General features: G+C 48.1%; 1 protein-coding gene across 1 annotated transcript in view; it reads right to left on the bottom strand.

Annotated features, from left to right (window-relative positions):
• The window catches only part of ACOXL (acyl-CoA oxidase like), a 355,249-nt gene that overhangs the window by 296,219 nt on the left and 45,360 nt on the right, over nucleotides 1-13,670 (bottom strand). The window contains 1 exon segment of the mRNA XM_079940041.1: nucleotides 9,630-9,762. Within this exon segment, the coding sequence (XP_079796167.1) occupies nucleotides 9,630-9,762 (133 nt within the window).

Here is a 13,670-nt window from a genome sequence, read left to right as displayed (position 1 = left end):
GGTGGGAGGGGGGTGGATTGGGAGTTTGGGATTAGCAGATGCAAACTATTATATATAGGATGGATAAACAACAAGATCCTACGGTATAGCCCAGGGAACTATATTCAACTATATTGAACTATATTCAATAATCTTGTAATAAACCATTACGGAAAAGAATATATAGTTAATATTTTAAAATAATAAATAAAACTTGAAGTTTTTGGAGAATCAAAATATGCATAAGTGATAGAAGGAATGGTGTAGGAAGTTAATCTCAAGAGAAGATTTCCAAGTAGCCCTGAACTGCTTATAAGTTGCCTTCCAAAATATATATATTTACACATATATGTGTATATACACACACATATATATAACTGAATCGCTTTGCTGTACACCTGAAACTAACACAACATTGTCAATCGACTATACTTCAATAAAAAATAAATTAAACAGAAGATAGCTCCACATCCTGCTTACAGTTTTGGTCTTGAGCCAGACGATTATTAGGCTGATGCATCCCTGTTCTCCTTTTGTTGACCACATTGTAAAAATCAACACTCATAGCTGGTAAGAAGCTAAACTAATGAGAACCAAAAAAATCCCAGCCAATTCTTGCATACAAAAGTAAATAAATGTAAAGGAAAAAATAATCTGCAGATCATTACTGGTATTTGTCACCCTCTGGTGGTCAGCCTCAGGAAGCTTCTACCTCAGAAAACTGGAGACTGTATTTTACAGACAATCTCTCTGAGAATCATCCAGGCCAAAGCCCTGATCCCGTGGGACTTCCCCGGCGTTCGAGCAAGTTCTGCTACTCTGCTCCCCACACTGTGTGTATGTGAGTGCGTGTGAGGATGCTAAAGAAGGAATAACTCCAACCTGAGTAGAAGAAGATAAGCAGTGTGACTCCACTTCCTCACAGCACACACAATGCATCTAAAAGGACAAACATACAACTGACACGGATGAGTCACTGTTTTCATCTCTCCAGTACCACTCTCTGCGTGAAGACATGACTGGCCATGTCACAAAAGTGCCAAGAGAATAAATATATGGCAACTTCGGCTCACCAATTTCAATAAAACACACACTGGTGAGTACCGTACACCTTCAAGACATTACTCTAGGGGACCCATTTGCTCCCCTCTCTCCACCCTCCATTATGCCACATTGTTTGAGGGGGCAGAGGTCTCACTGTGCTCAGTATTAGAGTATGCCCACTTCTTTCCAAACCTATTCAATTCAGTCCCCACACTGAAGCCCTCATGTGTACAAGGCCCTACAGAGACGCTCCTTATTCGAGCCTACTGCTAGAAGAGGGCCTGGATCTAGAGGACGGTATTTGCCTCTGGCCTCTCCTTACACACTCCTGCCTGGGGAGTGTTTCTAAAATATGGTGTCCATTAGGTAAGTGACTGCCTTTTGTCTAGAATATTCCACACCTCCCATTAACTACGAAATCATAGAGGAACTGATCATCACCGTGTTCAGAGTCTTTGTAGTAGAATGGGTGGGTAGATGGATGGATGGATGGATGGATGGGTCGATGAATGAACAGGTGGGTGTATGAGCGTGTTGGTGGACAGGTAGATGGATGAGTGCATGCATGGGAGGATAGAAGGAAGGAAGGGAGGGAGGGAGGAAGGAAGGGGGGAAGGAAGGAAGGGAGGGAGGGAGGAAGGATAGACTTCCATGACATTTAGTGCTCTACTAGGCCCTGCACTGAGACGGAATAAAAAGATATGATACCTGCCAAGTAAATTTTCTGCTAATAATGATAAAAATTAGATCAATCTAAGTGACAAGAAGAAGAGATGAAGATAAAATGATCCCAGAAGAAAATAAAAATAGGTGACCTCCTAGCAGGAATTAAACAGACAAAAATCTGGTAGTTTTATAGTGCTAGCCACAGAAATTGAAGTTATTAATTTAAGAGGACTGACTGAGCTTCAACTCAGGGAGGAATGTCACAGCATCTGGTTCAAGGTCATCAGGGAAGATAGAATGTCGCACTCTGACACAAGCTGTCTAGCCCCAGCCCCAGCCTGTGACTAAGGCACACAAGCATGGCACTACAGGAACCAGACACCAGGAAGAGAACACAGACGTCAGGGATATCTCTGGGAATGCATCAGAACCTGGGTGAAGAGGAAGCCCCAAGGCAAGACCAGAGACCAGCAGGAACACACGGCCTGCTCTGCCCTGTGTTCACCCAATGCTCACAGGCCCAAGTGACTGCACCACCTCACCCCTTGTGGTTGAAGAGCCACCTCTGACTCAGAAGGATACTCTGATGCCCCCAACCTCCTCCTCTTTGTTGTTCTAGTTCTCCATGAACCCTCACCATCAGAAGGTCCTGGAAAGGTCATTTGAGGACATGATATCCCCACACCCCCATCAACAGAGGGGCAAGACTCTCTTGAAAATGTGGGTTCTAGCACCTTCCACAGACCCTTGATTCACATCCAACAATGCTCACCATCGGGAAAGGCCGTGTGTCTATCACAAGGCCCAAGAGTCCCACCTGAAACCAACTTCTTCCCTTTGCTCTCCCCTCAGCCCGAGGAGATAGGAAAAGCTGCCCACCATCTTCAACACTGCAACCTTTGAGGACTCAAAGCTGGTTATTTGGGCTCTCCAGTCATCTCTCAACACCACGTGTCCTTCGCTGAACCCCAGGAGGTCAGCCAGACGGCACGGAGCCCACCGCTCCCCATCCCACCACGTGGCTCTCACCACGACCATAGCCACTTTTCAGCCCCATCCAGACTCAGCCTCCTAATTCTCCACCCTCAGCTCTGAGCAGCCACTACCACCTCGGGGTAAGCATGTGTTATAAACCCTATTTGTGATCCTCACAACCTCAGATGTCATTTTTAATCATCAGTATACCTGAACTTGATTGTATAAGCTTCCAGGTCCCTTTTAACAATAATAACAGCCTACATGTACTGATGATTTAGTATTTAAAGCCCTAGCCAGTAAGTCCCCTACATACAAACCTTCAAGTTGCCAACTTTCAAAGATGCGAACGTGCGTTCACATGTCCAATCACGTAAGTTAGTTCACGTGTCTGGCGTACATTGTCACATGCGTGCATCCTCTAAAAGTGGTTGTGCCTTTATGTACTTTACTATACAGTACTGTGTAGAGCGCAGTAGTACGGTATCTTTATTTCAAGCCCAGGATGTCCGGAAGCAAGCGTAAAAGCAGCGGTGACGTAGCTGGTACTGCTAAGAAGTGACAAGAAATAATGATGGAAACAAAAGTGGAGGAAGAAGAAGTAACTGAAGAACCGAAGAGATTCACAATGCAGGAAAGGGCAAGGGGATTTTCTTTCTTTTTTAAAAAAATTTTCTAATAATTTATTTTTATTATTTATTTTTTTATTTTTGGCTGCGTTGCATCTTCGTTGCTGTGCGCGGGCTCTGTCTAGTTGCGGCGAGCGGGGGCTACTCTTTTGCGGTGCGCGGGCTTCTCATTGTGGTGGCTTCTCTTGTTGCAGAGCACGGACTCTAGGAGAGCAGGCCTCAGTAGCTGTGGCGCACGAGCTCAGCAGTTGTGGCTCGTGGGCTCTAGAGCGCAGGCTCAGCAGCCGTGGCACACGGGCTTAGTTGCTCCGCGGTCTGTAGGATTTTCCCGGACCAGGGCTCGAACCCATGTCCCCTGCATTGGCAGGCAGATTCTTAACCAATGGACCACCAGGGAAGTCCTAGGATTTTCTTTATTTGAGAGGCACTGTTAGTTTTTGAGGCACAGGACCCAAACCTAAAATGGTACACAAAGGTTGCAGCAGCCGTTCAGAATGCAATCCAGTGCTACGGTGTCAGTGTCATTCACCCATGACAAGAAAAAAAGAGCTACTACCCAGACATCACTGGATCGTTTTTTCAAGAGGGTAGAACCTGTGCCATCAGCGTCAGGCGTGAATGAAACTACAGCTTGTCCTCTGTCTCCTGCTGTTGACGAGCCTTCAGCTCTACCATCTCCCACCTCCTCTCCCTCCTCCAGTCAGTAACTCTTCTTGCCTGTTCACTCGATGCCAGCCCTGTATGCCAGCTGTTGCACTGGACTACTGTACTTTTCAAGGGACTATGCTGTAAAATTTTAAATGTTTTATTTTTTGTGTTTGTTTGTTTATGTATTATTTGTGTTAAAAGTATTAAAAACCTATTACAGCGTTAGTTGGGTACGTAGGCTCACTTTGTTGAACTTACGAACAAATTGGACTTATGAACGCAGTCTCAGAACGGAAGTCGTTCATATGTAGAGGACTTACTGTATAAGCCCCTTACAGGTATTAATTCCCTCAGGCTTTACAACAGCTCTACAAAGGGGTGCTGTTATGATTTTTAGAGGCGTAGAGATGGTTCAATAACCTGCCAAGGCCATGCAGAGGCAGGATGCATATCCAGAGAGGCTGATTCCAGAGTCCATGTCTCAGTGGCCTCACTCTGGAGTCTAGAACAGGCACAACATTCCAACTGCTTCCAGGCGTGCCAACCCCACTCCTCTCAACTCAGCAACTTTACACGGGGCATCTTCCCTTCCCTCGGCTCAGCGCTGGGCACTGGGACAAGGTGATGAGGACAAGCACGGCTCCCAGCAGCTGCAGTCCTGGCTAATGCCTGTGGTGAGGTTCTTCCTGACCCAAGGACTCAGCGGCCTGCTGGGGGCCTGCCATGACCCAAAGCTGTAACTCAGTAGCTCACACCTGTGACCAAGCACCTCCAGCTCCTAGGTATTCAGGCGCTGTGTCGGGCTGCCCCTGCTCCCCCTTAATTCTACAGTATCTTTTAATAGTATCTACATGTCAATCTTATCTACTCAACATGCTGGGACCATCCTTCCAAACACGGGACCATCTACTACCGTTAACAAGGACCACCAAAGTCAAAGGAAGCATAGTCAGTGCCCACCTCAGGCAAATTCCTTTACCTCCTCTGCCTCAGTTTCCCCATATGTGAAGTGAGGGTACCAATGGAACCCTCTCAGAGTTGTGCGAGGAGAAATGAGTTAACACCTGTAAAGCACTTATGACAGGCATGGCTTATAATAGAGGCTCAATAAGTATTATTTTCTTGTAACAGTCTTGGTGGTGGTGGTGATGGTGAAGAGATGAATTAACTCATGGAATTTTCACAGTGTTTCCATCAGATGGTTTTTTTTTTTTTTTTTTTGCCTCATTTCACGCAGTGAGAAAACTAAAAGCTCAGAGAAATTGAAGTGAAGCCCCAGGCCCACTACTCCCCAGTGGCAGCAGACCCTGAGCCCATGCAGGGGCGCCATGGCCATGGGGTCTCCTCCCTGCCCGCGGTTAGGAGTGGTGGCCTCATCCTGACAGAACAAAGTCACTTGACGCCTCCAGCATCTGTGCTCTGCAGGGTGTCTCCTTGGCCGGCGAGGCCCAAAGACTCAGCCTGCAGTCCCCCAGGCTCTCCTGGCCGACCACCCAACCCCGGGGGAGATCTGGGCCCCGCTTTAACTGTGACCTCACCAAGCACACGGCAGAGTTGCCAAAAGCAGGCGAGGCAAACAAGGGCCAGCTGATCATTTCACTCAAAGAAACGAGAGAAGCCGTAGCTTCCTCCACAGAAACCGTGCTTTCCAGCAGCCGGCAGGGTGGGCGTGGTCTCAGCGATCCCTGGATCCAGAACTGGAGAGACAGTCCAGGACTCCTGACTTGTACTCAACACGCAGACCCTGCAGTATGGCCCCTGCGTGTCGCTGACACCCTGTGCGAGGTGCCCACCCACCCGGGTGACTCCCTGGCCACCAGGGCCTCATCCCTAACTGCAAAACGGGCGCCAACACAGTGCCCCCTCCTGGCGCCGTAAGCCGGCACGTACATACGAAGCAGACACAAAGGGCAGTGCCTGGGACAGGACAAACAGGAAGGACGAAAGAAGACACCTTGTTCTGGGCGGAAGAGCCACAGAGAGTTAGAAGGAAGATGCCGCAACATCCGTCCCGGTCACCCTGGCAACAGGCTGAGGGGTTGCGATGGGGAGGCACAGAATGAACACATACTGAGAACTTATCTCCGCTAAGAACTAACCCAGGTGCTTTCTATGTGAATTCTGATTCATTCTTCATCCATTCTTTCAGGTCCTATTTGCTGTGCACCTACTCGGTGCCCAGCATTGTGTGGGAGGCTGAATACACGGCAGCGAACGAGGCCGGCAGGGCCCCTGGCAGCATGGAGCTTTTAGGCTTGCAGGGGAGACCTATCACACCATGAGTCGGTTATAACCACAATAAATGCTGCAAGGGGAGTGCAGAGCCTTGGAACATGACAGAGGGACCGCTTGCGGGCTGTGACCTTTCTGAAGGAGGTACATTTACCGGAGCTCTGAAACATCTGGGAAACTAACCAGGCGAAAAGTGGGGACGGGTTCGCCAGGCTGCACCGCAGCACGAGGTGGGCGGGGTGAGAGGTCGGTCGTGGAAGGCACTGGAAACTGGAAGAGAATGTGTCTTGATCCTGGAGGCACTGTGAGGCCACAGAGGGTGACAGGGTGGCTGGGATGGGGCCAGGAATTTAGAACTGCATCCGTCTGTTCTGTGCAGTGGTTCTCCAAGGGCGGTCCTGGACCGGTAACCTCAGCATCACCAGGTAGAAATGCAGATTCTCTGGCCGCGCCCCAGAGCTGCTGCATCCGAAACCCTGAGGGTGGGACCCGGCTACGGAGTAACACCTACTTAAAGGATTAGGGAGACTCTTTTGAAAGTGGGCACCAGCTTGCCTTACGCTAGAATATTATTTCCATGCAAAATCGACCCCAGACTCTGGGCTAGACCTCGTGTACATTTCACATTTCCTCTACTTCTGCCTCCAAACCCACCGTGAATCTCCCCAGCTTCCTTCCTCCTTCAGAAAAGGCTTCTCAGCACCCCCCCACCCCAACTTCGGCTGCAGAGTTCTCTCAATGCTCATCCCCACCCCCCCAGCTCCTGCCACATGTCTTAGTTTCCTTTGCCTTTTGTCTCTGCTAATCATTTAATCAGACATGGCATTTGGGGCACAAAGGAAAGCATGGCTGTTACAGCAAGACTTTAAGAGAAAATCTGAAGATATTGAGAAACGCTATGAAAATGAGAGATAACCATGGGGGGGAAAAAACACATCTGGGCAGAGTTTAAAATGACCAGGCGTGCTGGCCTTGAGCAAACGTCACCGTGGGGAGCCACGGCGACAGTTTTCTAACACAGGAGGAATGCCCTTTGGAGAAAGGGATCCGTTTTCCACTCATCAGCCAGCACAGAAAAAGCAGGACCTTCTCAGGTTTCAGCTGAGAAAGCATCTGTCCTGTGTTTAAGCTGTAGGAGGGGAGGGAGCTGCCAAGAGAGCTGGTGAGATCATCCTCGCCAGAGATGCTCTCGATGAGATCACAGCGGCCAGGGTCCGTGAGGGATGACACATCGGCCGTATCTGGACCACATGGGTCTGAGGCCCGTCCAGCTCTGCGAGGGGTCTCCCCGTCACCGGGCAAACCCACCTCCCAAACAGGGCAGGTGCCGACTCACGACCATTGTGTTTCACTTCAGATACTCAGGAATCCAAGGGACACCTCTGCAAAACGTCTCAGATCGCCTGGCTGCCTGGAGGCCAGGACTCCAGGCATTTGTTTCACGGGAAAGCCCATTTACTCCTTTCCCACAGCCAACGCCTATCTCCCCAGTAACAGCAGCAGGAGCTGCCATCACATCAGCAACAGCTCTGAGCGACGGGGCCCTCGCCCTGTGCCAGCAACGCACCCACACCCTCACCCAGGCCTCGCCACCATCAGAAGGCCCAGTTTACAAATGAAGAGACTGAGGCTTAAAGACGGCTACTGATCTGCCCGCGCCCCCATGGCTGGTCACATCCAGGCTGAGGTCTGAGCCCAGGGTTCTCTGATTTCAGAGCCCACGATCGTGATAAGGCCTGTACGTTGCCAGGAACGAAATGTGTGTGTCAGATGCCCAAAGAGGAATTGATCCAAATGTGCCCGCTTGCCCAGACACTCGGATTTGGCAGGGGCTGGCCCCTTGATAATGCTCAGGAAAACGGAGAAGGGGTGCCTTTTAAAAATCAGCCACTCTGTGTCCTCTCTCCCCACCCCCACTGCTCCAGATCTACTGATACTTAGAAATCAAGCCTCTCCCAGAAGGCCCCCCCGTGCCCCATCTACACCACCCTATGCCTGCCCCCCAGGACTCCACCACTGGCCTGAATGGGCGGACCAGTCCCTGGCAGTGTGGACATCCTTCACACGACATCACCCACTCCAAAACGTAACAGCACAGGGTTTCTACGGCACCTTTAGAGCCACGAACCAGCATGTGGTTTTAATATTCACCAGCACTCTCCTCAGAGGGGCCCTGAGGCTGCTGTGATCAGAGGGGCTATTGTGCAGATACGGCTGTCCCCGCTTCACAGAACCCTGATCAGATTTCTGTCCCATCTTCTCTACGGTGCAATTCTGGGCTCATCTGCTTTCTCTCCTCTTGCCTCCTTCTGGAGTCTGGAAAATGGCTGAAACAGTGTCTATCACAGACTTGGAAGAAGTATTTTCCTCCGTCCTTTGCCGCTGTGCCAGCACCTTGGCCTCACCCCTGGGCCTGCATCCTGAGGCTCTCCTGGGGCCTCACTGACTCAGCCGGTTCAGCTGAGACCCGCTGAGCCACTGTGGACCTGGGTCTTCAGAACTGAATACGCACCCCACTCACTTTGAAGAGCCACCGAAAACAAGCACGTAAAGCAGCGCCCACGGGCAGGCAGATGGTCACTGGCTCAGGACTGAGGGTCACAGCTGCACCCGCTGACGGGAAGGGCACCACATGAGACAGCTCAGTCAGGCAGGCTTCCTGTGAGCACTGCAGACCCGGCAGAAGGGAGAAAGGAAGGATTTTCCTGCCTTTCAGGTGGCTGCACACTGATGTCAGGCCTGGAGTCAGGTGAATGAAACTTATTCCTTCTTGATGGAGAATCTGGGTTCAAGCCACAGATGGATATTCACGGGTACGTTAATTCTCCTTCCAGCTTCCCCAAGCTCAGTGGAGCTTAAGAGATACAGAGACGGGGAGGGGCCAGAGAACAGACAGTGCAGTGCCTCGAGGAGCAGGCAGCCTTCCAGAGCTCTTCTCTCCTGGCTGCTTTTTCCAAACCAAGACAGAGGAGGGGGCGGGAGGAAATGGGAGGCAGAGTTGGCTTCTGGAGGTCTGGCCTCATGAACTCCTGCCTGTGATGGTGACTGTCACACGCCAACAGCCGTGCAAGCATCAGTGCCCCCAGTGAATTCAGCCAAGGCACGCGGGCCCTTAGCCACGAGTCAGCTCTTAGCTGCTTTTCCAGAAGATGTGTCTGTTCTGAACAACCAATTCTCCCGGGACCATCTTTAGTGGCCCTGTTGCCGCAACACCTATGTTCCACCCAGCGTAATCAGCAGCACACATCTGGGATGCAGGGGGATGGGACCCCATGGTAAGAAGGCTGCAGAAAGGTCCTCTGTGCAGCGCCAACTGGCACTCGCTAGCATCTAACCAGCAACCCAGGCCACCTTACACCAACCGTGGCTCAGGCAGCTCAACTCCTGACATTGTTACCCACCCCTGGGACAGGCAGAGAATAAACAGCAAGGGAAATTAACATCAGAGTCAGTTACCTTCATAGAGCCTGTAGCTTGGAAAGTCACAGCCAGTCTCGAAGGGGTCAGCACCGCCAACATGGCATTGAATCTTGCACTCTTGTCCTTAATGGGGGAGTGGTACTGCCCATCTGGAGCCACAGAACCAAACCTGCAGTGGGGGAGAGGCAGGTGGAAAAGAGAGATGGGGTTCATGTAAGAGAAGAACATGGTGCCTAGAAATGAGGTCAGGTGGCTCCCACGAGCACACACAGGGTTCCCCATCCTGGATCCTCCCTCACAAGGCAGCAGTGTGGGGAGTGGGACAAGTGCCTCCCCAGGAGATGCTGAGAAAGGCTCAACTCATGGAAAGTAAGAGCAGATTTCCCGCCACTACTACCCTGCAACTCAGCAGTGGACTCTGACAAAGAGAGGCATGAGGACTGCCATCATCAAACCAACACCAGAGCCTGGCTGTAAAGACTGCACATCAATCCACTTGTGTGTGTGTGTGTGTGTGTGTGTGTGTGTGTGTGTGTGTGTGTGTGTGTTACGCGGGCCTCTCACTGTTGCGGCCTCTCCCGTTGCGGAGCACAGGCTCCGGACGCGCAGGCTCAGCGGCCATGGCTCACGGGCCCAGCCGCTCTGCGGCACGTGGGATCTTCCCGGACCGGGGCACGAACCCGCGTCCCCTGCATCGGCAGGCGGACTCTCAACCACTGCGCCACCAGGGAAGCCCCTAATCTACTTTTTTGTTGTTGAGATACAAATCATTTACCATAAACTTCACCTTTTTAAAGTGTACAGTTCGACGGTTTTTAGTATATTCACGAAGTTGTACAACCATGACCACTATCCAATTTCAAAGCATTTCATCACCCCAAAAAGAAACCCATTAGCAGTCCTGTCCCATACCCGCTACCCTCCAGAGCCCGGCAACCATTAATCTACTTTCTAACTCTATGGATTTGTCTCTTCTGGACATTTCACATAAGTAGTAGCATACAGTGTGTGGCCTTTGTGTCTGGCTTCTTTCACTTGACACACTGTTTTCAAGGTTCACGCATGTTGTAACATGTATCGGTACTTCATTTCTTTTTATGGCCAAATGATGTTCCATTGTATGGATATACCTTATGTTGTTTATCCATTCATCAGTTGATGGATATTTGTACTGTTTCCACTTTTTTTGGCTCTTATGAATAACTGTTATGAACATTTGTACACAAGTTTTTGTGTGGATATATATTTTCAATTCTCTTGTAGACAACGTCTTCGTAAAGACCGAGGAGTAGAATTGCTAGGTCCTATGAAGACGTTCAACTTTTGAAGAATGGCCAAATTCTTCTCCAGGTTGACCACACCAGTTTACATCCCCCCCAGCAATGGATGAGGGCTCCAGTTTCTCCTCACCCTCACCAACACTCGTTATCATCTGTTTCTTTTACTACAGCCATGAAGGGAGCGCAAAGTGGTACTTCACTGTGGTTTTCATTGGCATTTCCTTAACGACAGTGATGTTGATGTGCTTATTAGCCATTTCAATATCTTCTTTGGATAAGTGTCTATTCATATTTTTGCCCATTTTTAATTGGGTCATTTGTCTTCTTACTGTTGAGCTGTAATATAGTTCCTTTTACAGTCTGGATACTAGGTTCTTATGATATATAAGATTTGCAAATATTTTCTCCCACTCTGTGGATTGTCTTTTCACTTTCTTCATAGTGTCCTTTGCTGCACAAGTTTTTTAATTTTGATGACGTCCAATTTATCTATTTTTTCTTTGGTTCCTTGTGCTTTTGGTGTCACACCTAAGAAATCACTGCCTAAACAAGGTCACAAAGATTTATACCTATGTCTTCTTTTTTTTAATATTTATTTATTTGGCTGCCTGGGTCTTAGTTGCGGCGTGTGGACTCTTAGTTGAGGCATGAGAGATCTAGTTCCCTGACCAGGGATCGAACCTGGGCCCCCTGCATTGGGAGTGTGGAGTCTTAACCACTGGACCACCAGGGAAGTTCCAGCACCTATGTTTTCTTTTATACTTTTTTTTATACTTTTAGCTCTTACCATTTAGATCTGTGATCCATCTTGTGTTAATTTTTGTATATCATATGAGGTAAAGGTCTAACTTCATGCTTATGATATCCGTTGTGCCAGCACCATTTGTTGAGAAGACCATTTTTCCCCATTAAATTATCCTGTCACCCTTGTTGAGTATCAATTGACCATAAGTGCAAGGATTTATCTCTAGATCCTCTATCTATTCCATTGTCCATACATCTAGCCTTATGCCAATTCCACACTATCTTGATAACTGTAGATTTGTAGTAATTTTTCAAATCAGGGATGTGAGTCCTCCTACTTCGTTCTCCTTTATCAAGATTGTTTTGGGTAGTCTGAGTCTCTTGCATTTCCATATGAATTTTAGAACCAGTTTCTCAGTTTTTTCAAAAAAAAAAAAAGGCAGCTGGGATTTTGACAGGAATTTCATTGAATCTGTACATCTGCTTACAGACCCCTTTCTGATCAAATGATAAACCAACACCCTCAAAGTGTGTTGCCTCTGCTGTAGTATTTGGGGGGCAGCTTAAATACCTATGGAATGGCTTTTAAATCAAATCTTGCTTACCAAAGAATATTCTATATATTCTCATATTTTCTACAGACCGTGTAGCTCCCTATCATTCTTCTTTCTGGTTGAATCTGACTTTCTAATCCCTAGTGCATTGGATGAATGCTAAGCCAGCGGGTCCAGGTTCTGGCCGAGGACTGTCCAGTCCACTAAGATCCTGTTAGTATGGGTGAAAAATGGAGAGCTCCCAATCTGTGGCTTTCCTTCCCTCTTCCCCATCTCCAGGAGTGGAGTGATGCTGATTAGTCACCAGGAGAGGCACAGGCACCTCTGGGGAAGGCTGGTGGTCCTATGATTTGCTGGCATGGGCACTGGTCATTCCTGAGGAGGCCTGGGGCCTTCATCACCCACCAGGACAACTACAAAGATGCTTTTGTTGTTTCCATTTCATTTCTTACCAATTCCCAGAGGGAAAAATGTCAACCAGAATTTGGTCCATTTTAAGTTTGTTTCCACCATATCTTCCTTAAACTTTTGGCATCTGTGATGTTTATTTACTGGCAAGAACTTGCAGGCAGTAAAAAGGAGTAAAGTTACCCCAGTGTTCATTGCAGCACTATTTACAGTAGCCAGGACACGGAAGCAACCTAAATGCCCAACAACAGAGGAATGGATAAAGAAGATGTGGTACATATATGCAATGGAATATTACTCGGCCATAAAAAAGAATGAAATAATGCCATTTGCAGCAACATGGATGGACCTAGAGATTGCCATACTAAGTGAAGTCAGACAAAGACAAATAACACATGATATCACTTATACGTGGACTCTTAAAAAATGGTACAAATGAACCTATCTACAAAACAGAAATAGAGTCACAGATGTAGAAAACAAACTTATGGTTATCAGGGGTGAAAGGGAGGAGAGGGATAAACTGGGAGACTGGGAGTGACATATACACACTACTATATATAAAGTAGATAACTAATAAGAACCTACTGTATAGCGCAGAGAACTCTACTCAATACTCTGTAATGACCTATATGGGAACAGAATCTAAAAGAGTGGATATATGTATATGTATAACTGATTCACTTTGCTGTACACCTGAAACTAACACAACGTTGTAAATCAACTATATTCCAATAAAAATTAATTAAAAATAAAAAGTAAAAAGGAGTAAAGTGTTAAAGGAAAATCTATAGGAAAGCAAGCAGCAAGTCTGATGGCTTGCTTCTTCACAAATTTAAATATCACTGTAGTTCAGGATTTTTATTGGATACATGAAATGCTGCTGAGAAAAGTAAAGTTAATTGGTGTTTCTTAGCCTCTGCAAAGAGCATAGTGAACCCCTGGGGCTCCATCCCTGGAATGCACTTGTAGAAGCAAACTTCATTTCGTTCTTTCACCCATCTGACCTCACTGAGCGATGCTGGGAAATGACACTAAGCACCTCTGATATTATCCAATCAGTACTGGTTAGAACAGCCTCTGAAGCAGAA

This window comes from Stenella coeruleoalba (genome assembly GCF_951394435.1).
Source record: "Stenella coeruleoalba genome assembly, chromosome: 13".
NCBI classification, from domain to species: domain Eukaryota; kingdom Metazoa; phylum Chordata; class Mammalia; order Artiodactyla; family Delphinidae; genus Stenella; species Stenella coeruleoalba.
This window is presented reverse-complemented; position numbering and strand designations above follow the sequence as displayed.